Raw genomic sequence first — 21777 nt, 5'->3', positions numbered from 1 at the left:
TGCCAGAAGAAATGAATCGCGCTGTGCTGTGCTATCTACTAACCTAAAGCCCCTCCCAAATGCGAATGCAAGAATAACATGAGACGTGAGGATGATGAAAGGAAAAGCGACCGTTGCCACTTCATTTGATTCTCTACTGTCCTTGTCTTTTGTTCGTCAAGGTTGCGACGGGTAATTATGGTTAATCGGCGGATCGGCGAAAATCACTTCCCGCGATACAGCTCGATCATCTCCCCTCTCACCTGTTTCGCTAGCGGCCACACCCGGCCTAGCACCTGCAGGGCCCCGACTCCGAGCTCGATGCGCGCTTTTAGGGCATCTTCTTTGGCTCCCTTGGTGGAAGATGCAGGAGCAGCAGGGGAAGAAGCAGAGGACGATGAGGGCGAGGGCACGCACATCATGAAGGTCGCTGTGTGCACGACGATGGCGAGCGCCAGGGCGCAGGTGAAGAAGGGGGTGCGGGACTGTACGGAGCTGGGAAGGGTGGCTAGATTCGATATCAGGTCGGCGGCTCGGAGCATCTTCTGGGCGTGGATGTTGAGCGGGAGGTGGGGGGCGGGGATGGGGTTCGTGGGGTTCGATGTTGATGGTGCGGATGCGGATGCGGATGCTGGTGATGATGATGATGATGATGATGATGGGCTGAGGACGCGGAGTCTTGTGCAGGAGGATGAGGAGGCGGGGTTATTTGCCGCGTTCGTGGTTTGCGCGTTTGCGCGTTGGTAGGAGGCGAAGCGGATTGTCGAATGGGGGTGGTGGAGGTGGATTAGACTCCTATATGGTTGTGTTTAGTGGATGTGTACGATGGGTGATAGAGAAGTGTATGGAATCGGAAAGCATACAGGTAAGTGATCATTAAGGCCTGGAAGGCCATCTCGTCGATAGTGGATGCGTCGGTTATTGAGGGGGTTAAGGGTAAGCGCATGAGTAGGGAGACGAGCCGTGCGTCCAGCGTCTCGGTTTGTGTCTCGGTTGCAGGGTCAAGGGATTGGTTGAGCTCGAGCACAGCTCGAAGAAATTGTACTGCGTGGATGCGGGAGACGGGAGAGGTGAGGTCAGATGGCCAGTCGGAGAGGGAGGACAGGGTCAAGGGTTCGGATTTCGTCTGGCTGGCTGTCAGATCAGGACCTTCTATGGGAATGGGGTCAGGGTTGTGCCTACTTCGCTACCACTACCCCCTCCTGCAACCATGTTGTAAGTCTCCTCTGGTAAAGGGAGCCACACATCGGAGTCCTCCCAGCCTGAAGAGAGCACCCCGCATTGCCCGGAGCCCATGGCGGCCATGAGTCCCTCCGTGACGTAGAGCTCCCACCAGGTTCGTCGCCAGCTTTCCTCCAGCACGGGGTAGCCGTGGGAGTTCTCCGAGGCAAACGCCTGGGTCTGCATGCCGATGCCGTATGCAACCTGGACGGCCTCCCGGAGAAGTCGTCGTGCGGCCTCTTCGCGACCATGCGAATGCTCCAGGATGCTGAGTAGGAGGAGACCTTGGGCTTGAAAGCCATCTTTCGGCGCGGTGAGAACGGTGTAAGCGGACTGATAAAAGCTGTCCTTGAGCGTTGGAGCAGAAGTATAGTGACTGCCGATGTAGCGCATGATGTCCGGAATATAATCTGGTATATGCTGTGCAACGGACGATGCCAGCGCCCGTCTCGGTAGTAGTACAGGATGCGATCTATGGAAGTGATGGTAGTAGAGCTGAATCATAGCATCATGGGTGATATCCTCGACATGAGGGATATGCACGGGCGTCGCCGATGTTGGCGCTGGATCTTGATGGAAAATATCAAGACTCAGGTCAGGGATGTCGAGGAGGGAATCTGGCTACTTCCATTAGCAAGACGACGTCTTCGGCAAGTGCTTGGCGGAGAAGGCTATGTATGTACATCTAAAAATGAGGCATCCAGCCAGTTCATGATATTCGACGAGAACAGAGCATCGGCCTCCTCTTCCGCTGTCGGTCCAGGGCCCGTCTTGTTACTCCGCAGCCCACGACGTGATCGGACATATCGACAATCATGATTATTGTTCTGGCACCGAGTGCAGATGGGCATGCGGGCATCGCATTTCAAATGGCGGCGCCGACAGGGTACACAGGCGAGTGCGGAGGGTTTTCCAGGATCCTGCATGATCTTGATAGAGACTGATTCATAGTGTCAGATCCAGGGACTACGGCTGACGACATCGCAGTGAATTATAAAGGAAGAGCGAGAGGCGTTCTGGGAAATTGAAGACATCCACTGCAGCCAAAGGGATCTGAACCCCGAGATTTGGATCCTCAGGATCCAATCCCGCGAGACCCCGACTCGGGGACCATCGCAGATTGGCCCATCGCAACAGATCGACAGCCTTGCATCTGGAGGCTGTTCATGACTTCATGCGTCTAGATTTCCGGGGTCCATCCCCATCCATCAGCGCAATGAAACCTGAAACTGAGCATTATGTTTTCTTATTTTTTTTTGGTTGATGCTGCTTCGAGATTGGTTCGGGTTTACTTGCAGCTGATTGCGATTTGTGTGTAGAGTACAGGAGGGACCTGAACTCGGGGACCAAAGTGCAGGCATGCGCTGAGGGGCGGAGGATGGAAAGTTTGTTGCATGAATGAAGGGGCAAGCCAATTTAGAGTCTAGGTCGGAGAATTATCCCACCCTGGAGGGGATGAGTTGATGAAATACGAATTGGATCGAGTCAAGAACCATGAAATTGGAACGAAGTAGATTTATGGATGTGAGGAGGAGATAGGAGATAGTCTCCCCGACCGGGGCGGTACCGACTGCCCGGATCAGGTCACGGGACCGTCAGGGGGTTCCCCGGAGAATAGAAATTACTCCCCGTCGGGATCCATTTCCATTCCATCAACTTCGCTTTCTTCTTCTGCCCCTCATCATCATGCGTCGCCGTCATCCGGGATATTGACAATTTTGACAATTTATTTGTTAGGGCTCCACTACCTTAACACCGACTCGGGGTCCTGCCCATTCAATCCACGGATCATCCAATAAGGGATCAATAACCATCAGTCGGCGATTTATCGGGTTCTAGAAGAAGGGAAGCCGACGCCTGTCAGACTGAGGTGGCACTGTGGCATCCTGTCTTCCACCCCACTCGGGGAGCGGCTCTGAAGGGTTGCAATTTGCCCCGAGCCTATAATTATGCATTTCTCTTATTAGGGCTTGCCTAGAATGCTCAGGGCCCTCTCAGTTATATGTCAGATGTCCTAATAATATTACCGGCTCGAGGTTCAACCTGTGGATCAGGCTCGGAAAGCCCGAATGGTCCCCGACGCCGCGTGGCAGCCCCTCGGTTCCATCCACAATCACTCGGAGCAAACCTTGTATGACGAAGGCATCTACTAGGTCGAATGGTCACACCTAATACTTCTACGTATATCATGAGATTTACTTTTGACCTTGTGATCTGAAGAAGGGGTGTGGTTCCACTTTATTTCAATCATAGATATCATGTTACATATATTGGCCGCTCAATCGACAAGTCACAAGTACTGTACAATTCACTGTAGTCAAATGTTGAGCAAGAACTACGCCACTCTAGCGGTCATTTGTCACTGTAGCCTCAAAATCCCAGTCACATATGCCTAGTCAAGGGGTGCTCGTCACTTATTTCTGGTACCCTAGCCTCAACAAGAGATGCGTTGAGACCGTACCTCGCATGTCACCATCGATTACTTTACGACTTCCGGCCAAACAAGGAAACTGGAATGCGGTTCCAGTTCTAATGTTTGTGGCTCTACACAAAGATCACTCGGCCGCATCAGCCAATTCATGTGTTTGTACGAACATTGCTCTGGACATGGCCCGACGCAAGTTGAGCCCTATAGATGTTCATTCATCAAACCCAAAGAAAGGAACGTAGGTCTCAGCTAAATCCCCGATAAACCCATTTGGTAGACTCGGACTCAAGCAACACACCCACAGCGACAAGGCCCCACCATTTGAGCCAAGTGCTTCCATCAGAAGAAAACAAGCTGCAGCTTGATATTCTTCGTAACCTCCTCTCCCCCTTTATTCCACATACTCAAGGTCATGGTCTCCCCGGACACTTTTCACTTATACCTGAAGTGGAATCAATAACTCATCAGCAATGATCCGGGGTTTGATGCACAGGAATCCCCACCAATAGTAGGTGCTGTCCTTCTCGTTCTGGGAAATCTCGATCTCCTTCTCCCCGGAACCATTGGTAGACACCTTGCTGACCGTGCCGTGGTGGTTCGAACTGGACTTCACTTGCCCGCCTGCGTCCTTGGATCATTGAAGGATGACGGCCACACGGTCCCCGGTCTGGACATTGTCGCGGAAGACGACCGAGAACAGTTCGTTGGTGGCGTAGGGGGAGTAGCTGAATTTTCCGGAGTAGATGAGCATGTTGTCTGTATTGTCTGGGGGTGTTGAGGCTTCTTATTCCAGTGAGTTGTTGTATTGCTCGTTGAGTCTCAAAGGCAAGATGCTGCCTTTTATGGAGCATGCTGTCCATACTTGTGGCAAGAATGCAGGTTGAGTGTCGGTATATCTATGCAAAGTGGCTGACATTGCCTGCATGTCAATACTATCATCAATATTATGGTTCTTGTGATATTCTCTGCAAAGTCAGGTAGGTCGATTTTACCATAGATGTACATCTCTGGACGAGGTCGGGGCTCTGCTTCATATGCTCGTCGGTTATTAGTGTATGTCCGTACTGAGTAGCTCTCCTGATAAGCATGAGGATACGAGGCCAGAGACGGGAGTTGATCCAAAGAACCCGACAAGACCACTAACTACTCGTCCCTACGTATAGGTATTCTACCATAGATCTGCCCGAGCTCCTGTCGACATGAGAAGGAGATTTATCCGTCAATAGTGTCATAACCGTTACACCTTGCTAATCGCACTCTGAGTCTAATGCCTGTGGCTTATGCCCACAGTGTGACTTGACGCTGCATCCAAGCTTACTAATCTGTTCATTTAGCTGAGTTACGGTTACATATAGTAGATACTGATAACCGTCATACAGTGCAGATAAGTCGATGAAAATGGAAGGTGAAGGAATCCTCCAGCTCAGCTGTCCACTCATACATAAATCAAATTCGCAACTAAACTGACAAAACCGACCAGGATCATGCTGACTGATCCACCTCTTTCCCCACACGCCACTTGGTGCGTTATCAGGGCATCGTCATAATTATCCGCCCAGCCCATTCCCCTCTTCACCAACAACACCAACAACAACCACCGGTTTCGCTCGAACCAGACAACATGATCACCCACATCGTGCAGGTGCAATTCAAGTCTTCGACCAGCCCCGACCGGGTTGAAGAAGTGCGTGCCGTGCTATTACTTCCAGCCGACCATCACATCCTCGCTAACAGGCCTTGATATAATTCGCTAGGTGTGCAGCAATCTGGTCGCGCTGAAGGACAAGTGTCTTCATCCGACCACCCAGACGGCATACATCAAGTCCTTCCGAGCCGGGAAACAGAACTCGCCCGAAGGGCTGAACGTACGTTGCACTCACTCCCTTCAGCCCTGCAAGAAAGTTGTTTTCTGCGTGCACTAAACCCTCTTGTCGCAGAACGGCATCACTCATGTGTTCGTCATGGAGTTCGAGTCCGAGGAAGACCGCGAGTACTACCTGAACAAGGACCCCGATCATCTCGCCTTCGTCAAGGGTCTGGGCGGGGACATTGAGAAGGTGCAGGTGGTCGATTTTACAAACGGCGTCTTCTAGATTTCCCGGGCGCCCCCGGCTTACTACTGTGCCATTTGAGGTGGGACACGGTAGGGATGTTGACTGCACGGACTGCAAGACCCTACCTGGACCTGGTCGTGTAAATAGATGACTCTTCGAGCATGTGCAGCTGATAAGCGAATTGATGTTTCATGGACATCTAATCATTGGCTTGATTTCATTCGCTATATTCTGATTCGACGCTTGAAACCCGCTGCAGGTGACTCGGTCGGAGTCCTTACCGTGTACCGACCAAGTCAATTGGATACATGTAATCGGCGACACCACCCGTCAAGTTCGAAACGAATCTGGGGGTTAGATGACTGCAATTGAACCTCATTCATTTCCATTCTATAAAAAGCGTAGCCGAGGCGATCCAATTCATTGAAAAGCCAAAGTTGTCGATCCCCCGGCTTTCATTCCTTCCACGCATGCCTTGTAGATTTGACAGCACCGAATACCTAAGGCTGTTGAAGAGAGAATTCATTTCGAAGTCTCATCTCACGCACAGCGCGGCACAGCCTAATCGACGAAGCCCTATCCTAATACCGTCTGCAATTAGGGGCTGCTTATTCCACCGATTGTTCGCGCGTCAACACCAGGCTGGACACACAGAGAGCAACAGTGACCGTCGCAAGTACTGCCGAGTCAGTATTGTGTCTCCTACCCAATGAAGGCCAGCTGCTTACCTGGTACGAATTGATATCCGTAGCCCAAGGAGGAACGGACTACTCTCTGTATATCTTCCGGTAGGGTATCGACGTACTTGGCATCGCGAAGCACATTGCGGATGACCTGATCGTGTTAGTGTCCACTGTCCAGACTACCAACCGCCCCAGAAACTGGACGCAACGCTATGCTTTACCTCATTTTCTACCGACTCGTTCAGCCCCCCCGGCAATGTCGTGCTTGAACCCAGTTCTCACGACCAAGGGTCCCATTGCTGCACACACAATCAAACCCAGCTGCTGGCTGAGGTAGTATGCTCCAATCGAAGACGCCAGGACCTCTGGCGACGGGCGACTGGACATGCCGATAAAATCACCGGAGGTGATGATGCCAATCGGCGTACTCATGGGAATCACCAACAAAGACTCTACGACCGGATGGTCGAAATGCCAAGCGAAAAAGAGGAGTATTGATGAGAGGATGCTGATGACAGCGGAGTAAAGACTTCGCGTTCTGTACCGTTTTGTTCTGCTCGGGTTAGACATGAATGGAAAACACAAGAGACGAAGGCGTCGTACTTACCGTTAGATGGCGAAGCCGGAAGTCATGGACCCGACTGCAAGTCCCATCGTGCTGAGAACGAGGTACATTGAAGCCGTAGCCTCCGGAAGACGCTTCACTTGGGTGAGATATTGAGTTATAGTAGCAACAAGCTGCGCGGGGTTAATCATCCTGACGGATGCAAAATTTTCCATGTGTGACACTCACCCCATTTCTCCCGCTGAAGATCAGTAGCTCCACCAACCAATATTGACCGATACCTTGGTAGGCAGCTTAAGAGGCACCAGTGGTCTTTTCGCCCACAGAATCTCGTGCAAGGTAAAGAAGATTGCTGCAAGTGTGAAGATCACCAACCAAAAATAGAGGTGGGACATCTTGCCGCCTTCCTGGCCTGCAATTGTGATGGCCATCAACAGAGCCACGACCGCAGTTGCAAAGGTAGCAATGCCCAGGTAATCAAGTTGCTTGATATTACACCCGTGGGAAGTTTGGGGCTCGGCGGTCTCTTTGTGGTGGTCTGAGAAGTATACTCGGGACAGAACCAAACAGAGCACAATGAGTGGCAACCGACCAGCAAACGCCCTGTCCTTGTCAGTTCCCATCATCTTACTTCGGAACGAGACTCCTTACCATCTCCAACCAAGTGAATTGACCACGATGCTACCTATTGGAGCCCCAACGCCCCGTCCGATCATAGCTACAACGTTGGTATAGCTCCGCAAAAGGGCAACATCACGCGGAGCAGCAAGATCTAATTTTACATTGAGTGTGAGCTAAACCATTCTGAAGGAAGATGACAACCCACCGGTGATGATTATCGAGACTGTGATGGCCATGCCAGCAGCGCCGACGCCACTGACGATTCGCCCTACTATCAACCCAGTCAATGCTGCTCTGATAGAGCTGTTTGGCCAGTGAGAAAATTGATAGAGAATCAAAGACGACGTCCTTCGAAGGTAACCAACCTGATAAGACAGCCTATGCCAAAGAATGAGTATCCTACAAGCATGGATAACTTGCGCCCCCATGCATCTGCCAATGTGCCATACTGTACAGAGGAATATCCTGTGGTTAATGGGCTTCATCCATTTTAGATGAAGAGCAGACACGTACAATCGGTAATGCAATGCAGTAGCCCAGATTGTAGCCAGTGACTAGCCATGGGCCTTTGGCGAGTTCATGGAACTCGGAAGCAATGACATCGTAGGTCGCGATGACGACTGACTCGTCAGAGCTAGCAAGAAATGCCCCTGGTGTTGTTAGCTATTGTGGAAGAGCCCAGTAAGAACAGGGGCATACCGAGATATGCAATGAGAATCGCTAGTCTGGTACTACCGTTGGTGCCGCTACTATTGTCCTTGGGACTATTCGTGGAGCTGAGGCCTGTTGGATCGCTCCCATTTCTAGAGCTTGCAATTAAACCGGTTCTTTCACTCGAAGACATGACATTTGTTGGGCAGATCTGTACTCTCCGACCGAGGAAGACATGACATGCCAGCAATTTCTGGATAGCGACGCCATCTTGAGGCTCTGTTGATAAGACTCGGTCGATGGTGAATTGAGGGATTATCCCGCTGATGCAGCACTAGTCGCCTGCATGGTACCATTATCAGCCAATCCCGACCTAATCATGACGACGCTCATCGAGGCAACCCCGTTGGGGTGAGTCATGGAGCAAAGAGAGTCGGCATTGTACTCGATGACCATCATCGACTACGTGACTTGAGAGAGAACCTGACGAGGGGGGCTTAGTGTGGTGCCGTGTGCTGCCTGAATATACAGGCAGCTATATCAAGTATACATCGTCCAGTCTGTCAAACATACTGCCCGATTTAGATAGCCGACCAACATCAAATTCAGTTTTCTTTGACATTCGAGAAGGGCACATGGTTGCTCCGCAATGATTCTATGGATTCGAATGCTGGACTATAAACAAACAAAGACAGGTAGACCAGGAGGTCAACCCAGGAATGTGAACATTTCCCGATCGAGACTACCGCCATGAAAGCTGACCCGGTCCCGGCTGCCAAGTGCATGTCTAGTGCCGGTTGCGCTCACGGTGGTTTGCACATCTTGCTGCTCTCTAACTATCAATCACTTGTCCCTTGGATGAAGATGGATTGTGTAATTCCATAATGAGCACACTCGTTTCATGATTTGTGCGCCAATCTCGAGTCTGACAGTTGGTTTAAATGGTTCCAGTGGTTTGCTATGGCGCGGGTGCGGATGCGACGACGGGCCGTTGCTGAGGTCCATGGAAATGGGCGAGCAAGCAGGGAACTAGATTGATACTACACAGGGCTTCCATGCAACCTTAAACTTGGCACTATGGAGATGACCGAGCATCTCCCCCTCGCTACCGGACGATGACAGCATCTTTGGATCCTTTAGGATGTTTGTTTTCTTCCTCATTCCGCATGCGTGGGTCCGCTGCCCTGTCGATCCCTGCCAAGACAGGGCCTCAACACATGGATTTCCTGCATCCGATAGCTAAACAACACCTTGGGTACAGCATATCGAGGTCGATCTTTCCATGCTTGGTCAATCCAGGAGTTCGACTCCGGAGATTACTCTTCTCGGCGACAGAGAGTACCTGGAGCCCCGGGAGCAGTCAATATCATGATCAAGACAAGTGAGTACAGAGCGTATGAACATGTCTTATGCATCAAGACATCTGAACTCAGTCGTCCACAGTGAGTCGCAGACAAAGAGATGTGGCAAGTCCGAATGCAGTAGGCTTGCCATCAATGATAGCATTGAGAAGACTCCCGATGACAGGTCTCGGACTTAACTCGATGCTGTGGAGGGACGAGCCGGATATTTTTGGAGCTGGTCTACATTCCGGTGCTCGGGTTCAGCTAGCACAACGTAACCGAGCACATTTCTAGACCTGATCTCTGATAATATAAGTACAGCCTGCCAGAGTCCAAATGGAATTCAGAGAAAGTACAACGACAAACCCATACGACAACCCGGCCCCAGCTCACGGGCCGAATTTCACCATCGACCCAGCTTTCCGACTTGAACATTTCCCTTTTTGTTAAGGTCAATCGGATAGATTCTGTCTTTCATCAGTCATGAAGCTCACTTACTCCGGGCTGGCTCTGGCGGCCCTCACTGGCCTCATTGAACTGGCCTCCTGCAAAACGGTGAAGTTCAATGTCAATCTAACATGGGAGGACGGTAAGGTAGCTGGCAATACGCGCAAAGCCATCTGGACCAACGGCCAACTTCCTGGTCCAACGTTGCGAGTCAAGCAAGGTGATGATGTGGAATTCCTCGTCAACAACTCCATGCCATTCGAAACTGCCATTCACTTCCACGGTAAGTCGCCCTATGCATGGTTCATCTCTTCTCTCCGCGTCCTTCCCGGTTCGTACTAACATTGGGGTGATAGGCATCGTACAACAAGGTACCCCGTGGTCCGATGGTGTTCCTGGAATCTCGCAAGCCCCCATCCAACCAGGCGACGCTTTTCTATACAAGTGGAAGGCAGATGCATATGGAACATATATATACCATTCACACATGAGAGCCCAGCTCGATGATGGTCTCTATGGTGCTATCTACGTGGAGCCTGCGGACTCAGTGGAAAGACCGTTCAGCCTGATGACCAGTGATCAGACGGAGCTGCAGGCACTGTTAGACGCTGAAAAGAAAACACAGCCGGTTATTATCTCTGACTGGCGTCTATTCACTTCCGAAGAGATTCTTCAGATTCAAGAAGACTCTGGCTTCTCAAGCTACTGTGCCAGTTCCATTTTAGTTAATGGAAAGGGTTCTGTCATTTGTCCCGGTCAGGATCAAATTGACTCTCTTACCCGAGCGGGCGAAAGCCAGGCATTGGGAGATGTGAAAATGAGTGATATGGGGTGAGTTCTGCGTCGATATTCTCTCTCTGATCCTCGTGCTAAACATGACTGCAACCAGATGTATGCCACCTACTGCGTCACGATATGCACGATACGACTTTGATCTCACCAAAATTCCTAAGGGCTACTTCGAGGGCTGCGTGCCGGCTCAGGGTCCGAACCAGGTGTTCAATGTCGATGCATCCAAGAAATATGTCAGTTATGATGTATTGAGTATGGCTGGCAGTGCCTCGCTAGTGTTCTCCATTGACAACCATCCGATGATTGTCTATGCGGTTGATGGACGCTATGTGGAACCATCCACCACCTACGCGATCAATATCCCCGCTGGCTCAAGATATTCGGTGATGTTGAAATTGGATCAGCCCGCTGGATCATACACAGTCCGTGCGGCCAACAAGTATGCCAACCAGATCATTAATGGCACAGCGACTTTGACCTACACCAACCAAGGGTCTAGCAGCCCCAGCGTAACCAGTCCGCAGAGAACCGTGCCGACCAGCAACAGCAGGCCTGGCTCGACTACCTCGTCGGGGCAATACATTAATGAGCTTGGTACTGTTCTAGATCGCAGTAAAAGCATCCTCGATGACAACACCCTCGTTCCATTCCCCCGCGAGCCGCCTGCGGCATATGCCAATAAGACATTCATTCTCGACATTGCTCAATTGTCGACCTCGTATGGCTGGAGGCTAGGAAATGAGTCCTATCCGATGGATCTCGAGGATGTTCAATTCCCAGCACTGTTCGATCCCACCTCGATCCCCACCCAGAACATGATCGCAACCTTGAATGACACCTGGGTGGATCTTATCCTCAATGTCACCACTGCCGGTCAGCCTCAACATCCGATCCACAAGCACTCGAACAAGTTTTACGTGATCGGACAGGGCAATTCGGCCTGGACCTACTCCTCTGTCGAGGAGGCGATGAAGAAGATCCCAACCAGCTTCAACCTGCAAACCCCTCAGATGCGTGACACCTTCCAGACCCCACCATCCCTGGGTGCTCCCAGCTGGATGGCACTCCGATACCACGTCACCAACCCCGGTCCTTTCTTCATGCACTGCCACATCCAGATGCACCACAGCGGTGGACTGGCAATGGCCATCATGGATGGAATCGACGCGTGGCCGGAAGTGCCTGTGGACTATGAGCTTGCGGTCATGCCCAAGCATTAGACTTGTCTTTCTCTGTGAATCTTGAACAACATGTTGTACTAATCTTGTGAGACCACTTTCTTTGATTATCCATGGTGCATACATTGGTCCCGGGGTGTCGGCGTTTAGAGGTTTACTTTCACTTTCCTGTTGTCTGTCATTATCTTTTACAAGTTCTGTTAACTTGAAGCCCGCTGTATATAGAGGTCTGCTTTTCTGTTGTATAGTGCTGCGAAATCAGTGCAATATTACTAATGTTTATTGTTGATTGGAGTCTTCTCAAAAATCATCTCCGCTGTACTCCGTAAGTTGTTCTTCAAAATGAATAGCTGCACGCCTACCCTGCATGCTACAGTCAGTGAGGACTTGATGCGATTGAGGACCAGCCTTATGCCTCAGGCTACAACTTGCAACAATTCAAATTGAGTTGCTTCGAGTTCTTTCCAGTTCACCCATAGTGAATCACCTGCTGTTGATTCTCCCCACTCTCCCATCTCTCTACAACCCACCTTTCCCACCCCCACTTCCCACTTCCCACTTCCCGACGTCCTACTTCTGACCATCAGCAATTGCCAACGGGTGTTTCTCCGCACCAACTCCTCCTAGCCCCGGCATGTGGGGGAGTGGAGATATTGATTGACCTTCTCATGATCATAAATAGCAAGCATGCCTCCAAAGAATCCAATACAGACCATCCTTCATATCGATACTATCAACCTCCATCATGACCACTACCGAAAAGTCGATTCGCGCAGCCTTCCCTGATCTCGAATGGCACAAACTCACCCCTCCAACTGACCACCCGACTTTCACCTACTATGGCTTCCAACCAAGCGAGACCATCCTTCCCAAGGGTCATGTCCGATCTTCGGGGTTCCGATCACTGCCTACAGACATGATCTACGGCCGAGACGTGGCAATCACCCTTCGTGACGGCATCAAGATCTACGCGGATATCTTCCGGCCCGTCGACTCGGACGATGTCCCCGTTCCAGCGATCATGCCCTGGAGCCCCTACGGGAAGACCGGCACCGGCCCCCAGAGCTACGACAGCATGGCCCCGTTCCGCGCCGGTCTCGAGAAGGGACGCACTTCCGGCTACGAGAAGTTCGAGGGGCCCGACCCGGCGGAATGGACCGCGCGTGGCTATGCGGTCGTCAACGTGGACGCCCGCGGGTGCGGCGACTCGGAGGGCAATATCGTGTTCTGGGGCCAGCAGGAGGCCGAGGACATCTGGGATGCGATCGACTGGCTGGCGCGGCAGCCGTGGTGCTCCGGCTCGGTCGGCATGGCCGGCAATTCGTGGCTGTCCATCGCGCAGGTCAACTTCGCCTCGCGGTTCGCGCACCCGGCCCTCAAGGCCCTCGCGCCGTGGGAAGGGCTCACGGATCTCTACCGGGATTTGGTGTTCCGTGGGGGACGGCCGCACAACGAGCGGTTCCACGCCATGATCCTCACGGGCTTCGCCGGCCACGGGGCCGCGGAGAACATGCCGGCCATGATCCGCAAGCGGCCCTTCTATGATGACTACTGGCAGAGCAAGCGCATTCACCCGGAACGGATTGGCGACGTGCCGTTGTATGTTCTAGCATCGTATTCGTCCATGCTGCATACCCGTGGCTCCTTCGAGACGTTCCGTGCCGCCCAGAGCCCGCGCAAATGGCTCCGTGTGCATCCCTATCAGGAATGGTACGACCTCTATCGTCCGGAGATGGTCGAAGACCTGGCACGATACTTTGATCGGTATCTCAAGGGCGTTGAGAATGGCTGGGAGGAGAGTACCCCGCCAGTCAGACTCTCGCTGCTCGGGTTCGAAGATAGTGTTGTGCAGACAATTTGTGAACGACCTGAGAAGGAGTACCCATTAGCGCGGCAGGAATTGAAGAGGTTCTATCTCAGGCCGGAGACCATGACGTTGCAGCCACAGCAGCCAGTTGCTGTATCATCCGTCGCACATGCAGGACACGACCTGAAAGCCAGCTCGGTGAGCACTTCCCCATGAATCTTCTCTAATCACGCACTAACCGCTTGCACCGTCCAGGATTTCGTCCTATACTTTGACCAATACACCGAACTCGCCGGATACCCGCAGGTCCGACTCTGGATGTCCTGTCCAGATCACGATGACCTGGACGTCGCGGTGCAAATCCGCAAGATCAACCGCGACGGCAAGCTTCTTGAGCATCTCAACTATCCGTGCCCCATGCCGGCGACGGAAGTCCCGAATGTGAACACCGTCAAGACCCTGGGTCCGTCGGGCTTCCTGCGCGCCTCGCACGCGGTCACTCGCGATGATGATGAAACCCGATCGACCGCGGACGAGATCATGTACCGGCATGATCGACGGGAGCCGATTGCCCCCGGGACCATTGTACCATTGGACATCGGTCTCTGGCCGATGGGCATGGTCTTTGGGCCCGGGGAGGGCATCGTGCTCCGTGTGTCGGGCCACGATATGTGTTTCCCGGAGGTGGACTTCATGCGGCCGACGGAGCCGGACGATGAGAATCAAGGGGCCCATGTGGTCTACGGGGGAGGCGAGTATGCTTCGCATCTGGTGTTGCCTTTTGTGTGAGTCGTGTAGAGTTGGTTGTGGGAACAAACAGTATCACTCCTTGGGTTCTGGTTTCTGACAGACCACCAACTGGAACAAATAGGGGGGCGATCCGAATTGATCGACCAGGTTTTTAATAGAAGACGACCATCGAACAAAGTCAATGCGCATTTGACAGGACAGCCTGATCCACTCACCCCGTTCCTGGTACTGGTACTTCTGCGCCATGGCGTCCGATGTCCGATCTAGCCTTATTTTGATGGACTGTGCTGTACTTTTGTGTCTGAAAATCCCCTGGGGAGGGGGGCTGCTCCGAACGGAAGATGAGAGCAGATCTGTGTGGAAAACCGACGCATGATCCAGGCTAGACGCCTGCGAGATTCGACGATCACAGTGGTGAAAAGCACCAAAGCACTCTCGAGGGACTAAAAAGGGAATAGGTACGGAGTACTGTAGCGCCCTTGAATCCAGAAACTATGGAAGATTATTTACATCTTCCGATGAGATAGATCACAATTCCCTTCCACTTACCCCATTCAAGGGCGAGAGCCATTTGGGAAGCTTCGACGAAGTACGCATAAGCGAGGTACTGCTCCGTACCAGTGTGGCGAAGGGAAGGAGGAGGTTCTGTACACTTATGTGACGCGTCATATCATTTCATTCCATGCATCGGTGCAGCATGCAAATACAAATCACAAAGACGGTCGAGGCCAATTGAGGCGTCAAGCCCAGATCGAATGATGGGTTTGCTGCATACTGGAAATCTGACCGGCCTACAGTACTCCCTACGAAGTTGCGACTTGGTCTCTCCGAGGATCCCCTCAAGCCTCGCCTCCCTTCCATTTCTTATATTCAGCACCAAGTTCGTCTAGGCAAAGTCATAGCCCAAGCAAGCCACATTCTCCGTAATGTCGACGATAATGGGGCTCATGCCACGGCTTCTGTCACCACCACCACCACCACCACATCAAAGAAGCGAAGAAGCAAAGCAGCGAAGCGAAGTGAGGTAGAATGATTACGCTTGTTTGACCGAGGTGTGAAAGGCTCTAGCGGCGGCAAAGCCAACCTTTCAGCAAAGCGTTCCAGACTAACGGAAGTAGACTTCCTACACCGACACCACCCACTACTCCCTGACAATCTCACCAGAACACAATCCCCGACCAGCTGTCAAACAACCCCCAACAATAGAGTCGGAGTCGATCCCAACTCCACCAGGACCCGCCGAAGGTCCACCTCCCGGCCGAAGACCTAGCTTTACATGCAGCGTGAGTACTGTACTCCATTGGTAGCCCACTTTTGGTGCAGTGACAGGTCGGTAGGTACGGTTCAGCCGAGGTTGCTTCATCCCAAACCCCAGTCAAGGGGAGGGAGTCCGGTCCGTCCCGGGACGAACACTTGCCGCTTTCATACTAGCCAGAAGCCTGATCTGCCTCACTGAGAAGGGGCCACTGCAATTGGGCCGATCATGTCCGACGGAGTATTCTTCGGGACCCAATTCATTGGGACGGGGGGCTCATAGTAGTGGTTGCCTGCTCGAGGTTCTTCCTCAATCCGTGATCGGGTGTATCGGCGGGTGGTGGTGGTGGCTGGCCCCCCGCCCCCCCCCCCCCCCCCGCCCAATTGATCAATGCACCCATAAATCTCCTGAATAGCATCATCATTTCTTGACTGCAGTGTACAAAGTACGTAGTCGGGAGCGGACCCCAGGAATGACTAATGACAATCTACCGTAAGCGAATGCTAGGAGAGAACTAACGAGAAGACGTATCAGATAATTGTCAATAGCCTTGTTCTTTTTGCGCTGCGCGGGACTTTTGATTTTAAAGTGACAAGTTTGTTTTAGGTGCCTTAGTGAGTAGCTAATCTAGGGGGTTACTTGGTAGGTGCTGTACATAGGTTCGAGGTTATCTTTTTCTGTCCGGTGAGTTTCGAGGGTATATATACCAACTTGAGCAGCAGTCAGGGATGTACTGTACTGCAACCCCTTCAATTTCAACCTCCGAGCAACTTCATCTTACCTTTAGCCTACCCGATTCTATCGCAGAGCAATCCAATTCAATTCAATACGCCACGATCCGTGACAAGCTTCTCTTAGTCCCCCCAACCCCAAGTCTAATTCCGTCTTCTGCAAAACACCATAGAATCAACATGAAGCTCGTGTACCTCGTCTCGGTTTTCATGGCCACAGTGGCAATGACAGCTCCGGTTCCAGACACAGATGCGGTGGCGCTGGGCGAGAAGCAGGTACGTTGCTGAATCCTTGCGAGCTTGATGGGATGAAATGATCTGCTAACGATGCAATCAATGCAGACGAGCAGGGCCATGATGCTGGCCAGGAATGATACGCCTACCACCGGGATCTCGAAGAAGGTCGAGGAAGCGCAGCAGCAACAGCAGCAGCAACAGCAACAAGGGCAGCAGGGGCAGCAACAAGGACAGGGTCGGAATTAAGTGAGAGTCTGGTCTGGGGAAGAGGGTTGTCAAGTCGAGCCGGGGAGGGGAGAATATTCCACAAGATGGTTGCGGGTGTGCTTCGATTAGGGCTGCAAGAATGGAAGGGAGGTCTGGTTCGAGGCGGAGATATGGGTGACTACCTTAGGTATTCTTGCTGGTGGTCGACTGTCCATCGTACATTGCTGGGACTCGGGAGAGTGATCGTGTTTCCTTTGTTGGATGCGTGTGCCCGGATCGAAGGACGGCCGGATTGGGTAATATGGGAGGCCGCGATGTGCTACTTGCGTCGCATGTGCAAGTTTTTTATTGGGAGATTGATGGTTTCCAGATAAATTGCAGTGTGTCAGGCTACTGGTATTTGATTGAGAGACTGTTTGTGTTTTGGTTACAGCTGTTTGATTGTGTTTCCAGTGGCAGCAATGGTTGCTTGATGATGTATGTACCGTTCGGTAGTGAAAGGCTGTAGTTGGGAAACAACATTACACAGCTTGACGATGATATCTGACATGCGAGGCTTATGCAGAGCAACAGCATTGCTGTCAAGCAAGATCTTGTTTGACGGAGACAAGGTGGTAAAGGTCAAGGGGCCGTGCGTCAAGTCCCCGGTTGCAGCAAGAGCACATACGTCTCTACCTTAGGCATCGAATTGACTCAGAGCTGACTGTTTCTACTGTGGTATGACCACGGAACCTCAAACAGCTATGTCACACAGATACACCCCTAATCTCCCGACTTCCTCTCTGCCCGTGGAGCGGCTCTTTGTCTGCCAACCCTTGCCACAGATCACGGCGATATGCCTCGAAACGGCTCTCTCGGGATCGCCGAGAGTCTGACAATGAAGCTGAAGCCCAACTCATGATTCAGGCCTCCGCTTGCTCGGCCGTGACCGAGCACCGCCTGCTCAGTAGGGTAGTTGTTGTGCCAGGAAGCCCGATCTCTCGATCCATGGACGGCCGGGTGGTATCGATCAAGCCACCTGATGCATGGGGCGTAAAAGAACCTGTCATATTGGTCGTGGGGACTGCCCCTCTGAGTAAATGACATAAATGACATAATGATAGACTTTTCCCCAGATCGTGGCCAGGCGACATGATGAACGCCTAGACTTCGTCGCCGTCCGGGGTTGGTGCGGGTTCCACGGCGTGGCTGTTGCATGCGGCGGCCGGGAGCCACTCAGCATAGTGCACGCACAACCAGTACTCCGTACCGAGCCATGGGAACCCGGCCACCCAACCCCTCCACGTGAGCACCTGACATGGGCTCACTCCGGGGAAAAGACACCCTGGTCTCTCAATTAAGTATCCCAGACGAATGCTGTCGCTGACACCTCCATCTAGAAGATTCAAACGAAATAGGGATGCGGGAAGCTGCGATTTCGTGACATCATGATTCATCATCCATCTCCTCGTGTCTCGGGTGTTTCGTATACTATGAGGTCTATATAACGGCTTCTGTAGACCGGTTACGGCTCGGTTTGGGATCTCGTAATTCTCTGGATGACTGGATTCCGATCAACTTTGACATAACGAACGAAGCAAGCTAGCGAACAATGGTCTTCTCCAAGCTGAGGCGACCGGGAGGTAGGCCCGACACTTACTCTGCCGGGGACAATAGGGCCACGGCAGATAGAACACTCTCCACGGCGCCGATCCAAGAAGCAAAAGAGGAAGAGCTAGTTGACACGCCCATTCCGCTCCTCACATGGCGCTCTTTTCTCATGGGAGTCTTCGTGTCGATGGGAGGTTTCCTCTTCGGGTACGACACGGGTCAGATTTCCGGGTTCTTAGAGATGCCGAACTTCCTTCAACGATACGGCCAACAGCGTTCCGATGGCACGTATTACTTTACCAATGCCCGCTCGGGCCTCATCGTGGCGTTGGTAAGAGCTCTGTTCCTCTGCTCTAAAGTTTTGCTCACGAGGCTAACGCATTCCTTCAGCTGTCCGTTGGCACCCTGATCGGCGCTCTCGTTGCAGCTCCCATCGCAGATCGCGTGGGTCGCAAATGGTCCATTAGTGGATGGTCAGCCATGGTGTGTGTGGGCATCACGGTTCAGATATCCTCTCCGTCCGGGAAGTGGTATCAAGTGGCCATGGGTCGTTGGGTGGCAGGCCTCGGTGTCGGGGCATTGTCATTGCTCGTGCCGATGTATCAAGCCGAAACTGGACCAAGACACATTCGTGGCTCACTGGTCAGGTATGCTTGCTCCCTGTCCCCTGTCATCTTCTACCGCGCACTAATACTGCAACAGTACCTACCAGCTGTTCATCACGTTGGGCATCTTCGTCGCCAACTGCATCAACTTCGGGACCGAAGACATGGACAGCACCGCCTCCTGGCGCATTCCCATGGGCATCACCTACCTGTGGGCGATCGTCCTGGGGGTGGGGATTTCGCTGTTCCCCGAAACCGTCCGATACGACTATCGGCACGGCAAGGTCGAGCGAGCAACCGACACCATCGCCAAGATGTACGGGATTCCCCATAATCACCGCAGACTGAAGGAAGAACTCGATGAGATCAAGCAAAAGTACGAGGAGGAACTGGCGCGTGGGAAGGTGAGCTGGGTCCAGCTCTTCAAGGGGCCGCGCATGAAGTACCGGATAGCAGTCGGAGTGGCTCTCCAGGCACTGCAACAACTGACCGGGGTAAGTTGAGCCATCCCGCCTGCTCCCAAAATAGCACTAGCTAACAAAGACCCCAGGCCAATTACTTCTTCTACTACGGGACAACCATCTTCCAAGGCGCCGGGATCAGTAACAGCTACGTCACACAGATGATCCTCGGTGGTGTGAACTTTGGGACCACGTTCTTGGGTCTGTATCTGATCGAGAACTATGGCCGTCGGCGGTCGTTGATCGCCGGTGCGCTGTGGATGTTCGTGTGCTTCATGATCTTCGCCTCGGTGGGCCACTTCGAACTGGACCGGGAAGACCCGGAGAGCACGCACACCGCCGGGGTGGTCATGGTCGTGTTCGCCTGTCTGTTCATCCTGGGGTTCGCCTCCACGTGGGGCCCCATGGTGTGGACGATCATCGCGGAGCTGTACCCGTCCGAGTACCGCGCGCGGGCCATGTCGCTGGCCACCGCGTCCAACTGGCTCTGGAACTTCCTGCTGGCCTTCTTCACCCCCTTCATCACGAGCGCGATCGACTTCCGGTTCGGCTACGTCTTCGCCGGCTGTCTGTTCCTGGCCGCGGGCCTGGTGTACCTGACGGTGATCGAGGGCCGCGGCCGCACCCTGGAGGAGATCGACACCATGTACGTGATGCGCGTCCCGCCCTGGAAGAGCTCCAAGTTCCAGTTCGAGGAGCTGCAGCCCTACGATCGCCGCGGCTCCGCGACGGAGAAAGCCGTCGCCGCTCATATCCCGCGTGTGGGCGATGGCCAGCCCTCCACCTCCCATACCACGGAGGTGTAATCTTGTTTTCTTGGGTGGAGGGCAGTCTTTCCTAGTAGGATAGCTGGAGTTGAATGTACATTATCCGAAGCTGCTGGTTGTGGTTTTTCACATCGCCGAGTTCTTGCATTTTCCGTTCGATAGTCCTAGCTGGCGTCTGAGTACAGTACCTTCCTACCTACCTACAGTTAATACAATCTCCAATAACTTGAAATCATGAATGCTGTATAGTAAGATTGAATGCTGGGAGTCTCAGCGACACATTACCCAAACATTCAACGACTGTAAATCCAGGCTGGATCGCACCGCACACTCGTCGTCGAGCCCGGATGATCTACAGTACACTGCCAATGTCAACTGCCCCCCTCCCACAAATCACTGCAGGCTGATCGAAGCCATCACTCACGATTCCCGTCAACACACGTCGTCGATGCACGATAGCATGGGCAGTGAAGCTTACCCATGAGAATCGCATACATAAAAATCAAATCAAAACCACAATCCACCTCGAACCCCCCAACCCCACCGGCCGACCGCAACGCCCTCCTCAACATCCATCCACGACGGATGAAGAAAGATAGACCCATCCGAAAGGGGGGGGAGGTTATATTCCCGCCACCATCACATGACACACGACATGGAACGGAAGAGGAAGCCGCGCAATCCCCCCGCCCCGGCATCGCCGCTGAGTCACTTGGCAATTAGCGACGTGACGCGAGAGAACCGCACATTTAGGGATGGATGATCTTGCTGGTTTAGTGGGGGGGGGGGCGACTCGGACACAGCGCTGCGCCGCGCGGTTTGATGGGCGATCGGGGATGTTTGGTGAGTGTACTTCAGTATGCACCTGTGGAGGTGGGGAGTTGGTCAGGTATTTGTTGTGGGGGGCGGGGGGTCAGTAACAGTTTACAAATGACGAGGGTGGAAGGTTTGCTGATTGTTGTTGGTTGTAGGTGTAGGTGTGGGTGTAGATGTAAGAGGTAGGATCGTGAAAGTGCCGTGCTAGATGGCTGCTATGCGCAACGGGGTTGGTCAGGTCACGGGTATGGACCATTGGTCACCGGTGGTTTACGCGATGATGGGTAAGGCATCTACTCGCATGGGTTTTCGGTACTTCGATGGAATCAACGCGAGGAGTACACTAGGCTAGAGCTTATAGGTGATTTTAGGGGAAGAGGGATAGAAAAGAAGCATTGTTCTATGGACTGAATGCTATTTATCAAACATGCGATAAAAAAAAAAGGAAAGCGACGACGCGGGGAAATAGTTATGAACAATGATATGTTGAATAGTGTCATGTACAGTCCACCCAAAGAATGAAAGGGTACCTGGATCGAATGTGATCTCTTGAATGGAAAACAAGCCCGAAAGTGACCCTTGAAGTGGT

The 21777-nt window shown here is 52.6% G+C and overlaps 9 protein-coding genes across 9 annotated transcripts; 5 read left to right on the top strand and 4 right to left on the bottom strand.

Annotated features, from left to right (window-relative positions):
• Window positions 1–203: 203 nt before the first annotated feature.
• BO95DRAFT_461539 (Zn(II)2Cys6 transcription factor) lies at window positions 204–2126 on the bottom strand (the record flags this gene model as incomplete). Its single annotated transcript, XM_025588827.1, has 4 exons — window positions 204–774; window positions 843–1105; window positions 1162–1821; window positions 1884–2126. 4 exons carry the CDS (start codon window positions 2124–2126, stop codon window positions 204–206), a joined length of 1737 nt encoding a protein of 578 aa, XP_025444655.1.
• Window positions 2127–4064: 1938 nt separating this feature from the next.
• Window positions 4065–4379, bottom strand: BO95DRAFT_512707 (uncharacterized protein; the record flags this gene model as incomplete). The annotated part of the gene is made up of 2 exons (XM_025591539.1): window positions 4065–4249; window positions 4286–4379. The coding sequence occupies 2 exons, from the start codon at window positions 4377–4379 to the stop codon at window positions 4065–4067; spliced, it is 279 nt and encodes a 92-aa protein (XP_025444654.1).
• Window positions 4380–5175: 796 nt separating this feature from the next.
• Window positions 5176–5891, top strand: BO95DRAFT_440822 (Dabb family protein). The gene is made up of 3 exons (XM_025586048.1): window positions 5176–5312; window positions 5383–5493; window positions 5566–5891. The coding sequence occupies exons 1-3, from the start codon at window positions 5250–5252 to the stop codon at window positions 5719–5721; spliced, it is 330 nt and encodes a 109-aa protein (XP_025444653.1). The 5' UTR covers window positions 5176–5249; the 3' UTR covers window positions 5722–5891.
• Window positions 5892–6290: 399 nt separating this feature from the next.
• BO95DRAFT_451433 (MFS transporter) lies at window positions 6291–8395 on the bottom strand (the record flags this gene model as incomplete). Its single annotated transcript, XM_025588076.1, has 11 exons — window positions 6291–6361; window positions 6411–6516; window positions 6603–6918; window positions 7003–7103; window positions 7159–7185; window positions 7212–7533; window positions 7582–7702; window positions 7757–7854; window positions 7917–7999; window positions 8065–8201; window positions 8251–8395. The coding sequence occupies 11 exons, from the start codon at window positions 8393–8395 to the stop codon at window positions 6291–6293; spliced, it is 1527 nt and encodes a 508-aa protein (XP_025444652.1).
• A 1438-nt stretch (window positions 8396–9833) lies between these two features.
• On the top strand, window positions 9834–12114 carry BO95DRAFT_480512 (uncharacterized protein). Its single transcript, XM_025590142.1, has 3 exons — window positions 9834–10275; window positions 10349–10823; window positions 10882–12114. Exons 1-3 carry the CDS (start codon window positions 10029–10031, stop codon window positions 12002–12004), a joined length of 1845 nt encoding a protein of 614 aa, XP_025444651.1. The 5' UTR covers window positions 9834–10028; the 3' UTR covers window positions 12005–12114.
• A 460-nt stretch (window positions 12115–12574) lies between these two features.
• Window positions 12575–14575, top strand: BO95DRAFT_68824 (CocE/NonD family hydrolase). Its single transcript, XM_025592140.1, has 2 exons — window positions 12575–13967; window positions 14025–14575. The coding sequence occupies exons 1-2, from the start codon at window positions 12708–12710 to the stop codon at window positions 14556–14558; spliced, it is 1794 nt and encodes a 597-aa protein (XP_025444650.1). The 5' UTR covers window positions 12575–12707; the 3' UTR covers window positions 14559–14575.
• Window positions 14576–16502: 1927 nt separating this feature from the next.
• BO95DRAFT_429833 (uncharacterized protein) lies at window positions 16503–16988 on the top strand (the record flags this gene model as incomplete). The annotated part of the gene is made up of 2 exons (XM_025584912.1): window positions 16503–16781; window positions 16848–16988. The coding sequence occupies 2 exons, from the start codon at window positions 16503–16505 to the stop codon at window positions 16986–16988; spliced, it is 420 nt and encodes a 139-aa protein (XP_025444649.1).
• A 1343-nt stretch (window positions 16989–18331) lies between these two features.
• Window positions 18332–20607, top strand: BO95DRAFT_440818 (sugar porter family MFS transporter). The gene is made up of 4 exons (XM_025586047.1): window positions 18332–18870; window positions 18930–19186; window positions 19242–19638; window positions 19695–20607. The coding sequence occupies exons 1-4, from the start codon at window positions 18781–18783 to the stop codon at window positions 20409–20411; spliced, it is 1461 nt and encodes a 486-aa protein (XP_025444648.1). The 5' UTR covers window positions 18332–18780; the 3' UTR covers window positions 20412–20607.
• Window positions 20608–20925: 318 nt separating this feature from the next.
• Window positions 20926–21619, bottom strand: BO95DRAFT_68779 (uncharacterized protein). Its single transcript, XM_025592139.1, has 2 exons — window positions 21301–21619; window positions 20926–21237 (listed from the first exon to the last, which is right to left on the bottom strand). Exons 1-2 carry the CDS (start codon window positions 21442–21444, stop codon window positions 20995–20997), a joined length of 387 nt encoding a protein of 128 aa, XP_025444647.1. The 5' UTR covers window positions 21445–21619; the 3' UTR covers window positions 20926–20994.
• Window positions 21620–21777: the final 158 nt, after the last annotated feature.

The sequence above is a fragment of the Aspergillus brunneoviolaceus genome (genome assembly GCF_003184695.1).
Source record: "Aspergillus brunneoviolaceus CBS 621.78 unplaced genomic scaffold BO95scaffold_17, whole genome shotgun sequence".
NCBI lineage: Eukaryota > Fungi > Ascomycota > Eurotiomycetes > Eurotiales > Aspergillaceae > Aspergillus > Aspergillus brunneoviolaceus.
The sequence above is the reverse complement of the archived record's forward strand: the minus strand, read 5'-3'. Positions and strand labels throughout refer to the sequence as shown.

Coding starts and splice junctions, on each gene's coding strand:
- BO95DRAFT_440822 (XM_025586048.1), top strand. CDS start 5,250: ATGATCACCCACATCGTGCAGGTGCAATTCAAGTCTTCGACCAGCCCC. Junction 5,313..5,382: donor GCCCCGACCGGGTTGAAGAA/GTGCGTGCCGTG, acceptor ATAATTCGCTAG/GTGTGCAGCAATCTGGTCGC. Junction 5,494..5,565: donor ACTCGCCCGAAGGGCTGAAC/GTACGTTGCACT, acceptor CTCTTGTCGCAG/AACGGCATCACTCATGTGTT.
- BO95DRAFT_480512 (XM_025590142.1), top strand. CDS start 10,029: ATGAAGCTCACTTACTCCGGGCTGGCTCTGGCGGCCCTCACTGGCCTC. Junction 10,276..10,348: donor AACTGCCATTCACTTCCACG/GTAAGTCGCCCT, acceptor TTGGGGTGATAG/GCATCGTACAACAAGGTACC. Junction 10,824..10,881: donor GTGAAAATGAGTGATATGGG/GTGAGTTCTGCG, acceptor GACTGCAACCAG/ATGTATGCCACCTACTGCGT.
- BO95DRAFT_68824 (XM_025592140.1), top strand. CDS start 12,708: ATGACCACTACCGAAAAGTCGATTCGCGCAGCCTTCCCTGATCTCGAA. Junction 13,968..14,024: donor ACGACCTGAAAGCCAGCTCG/GTGAGCACTTCC, acceptor TGCACCGTCCAG/GATTTCGTCCTATACTTTGA.
- BO95DRAFT_440818 (XM_025586047.1), top strand. CDS start 18,781: ATGCCGAACTTCCTTCAACGATACGGCCAACAGCGTTCCGATGGCACG. Junction 19,187..19,241: donor ATTCGTGGCTCACTGGTCAG/GTATGCTTGCTC, acceptor ATACTGCAACAG/TACCTACCAGCTGTTCATCA. Junction 19,639..19,694: donor CACTGCAACAACTGACCGGG/GTAAGTTGAGCC, acceptor CAAAGACCCCAG/GCCAATTACTTCTTCTACTA.
- BO95DRAFT_68779 (XM_025592139.1), bottom strand. CDS start 21,444: ATGGTCCATACCCGTGACCTGACCAACCCCGTTGCGCATAGCAGCCAT. Junction 21,238..21,300: donor ACCTTCCACCCTCGTCATTT/GTAAACTGTTAC, acceptor CCACCTCCACAG/GTGCATACTGAAGTACACTC.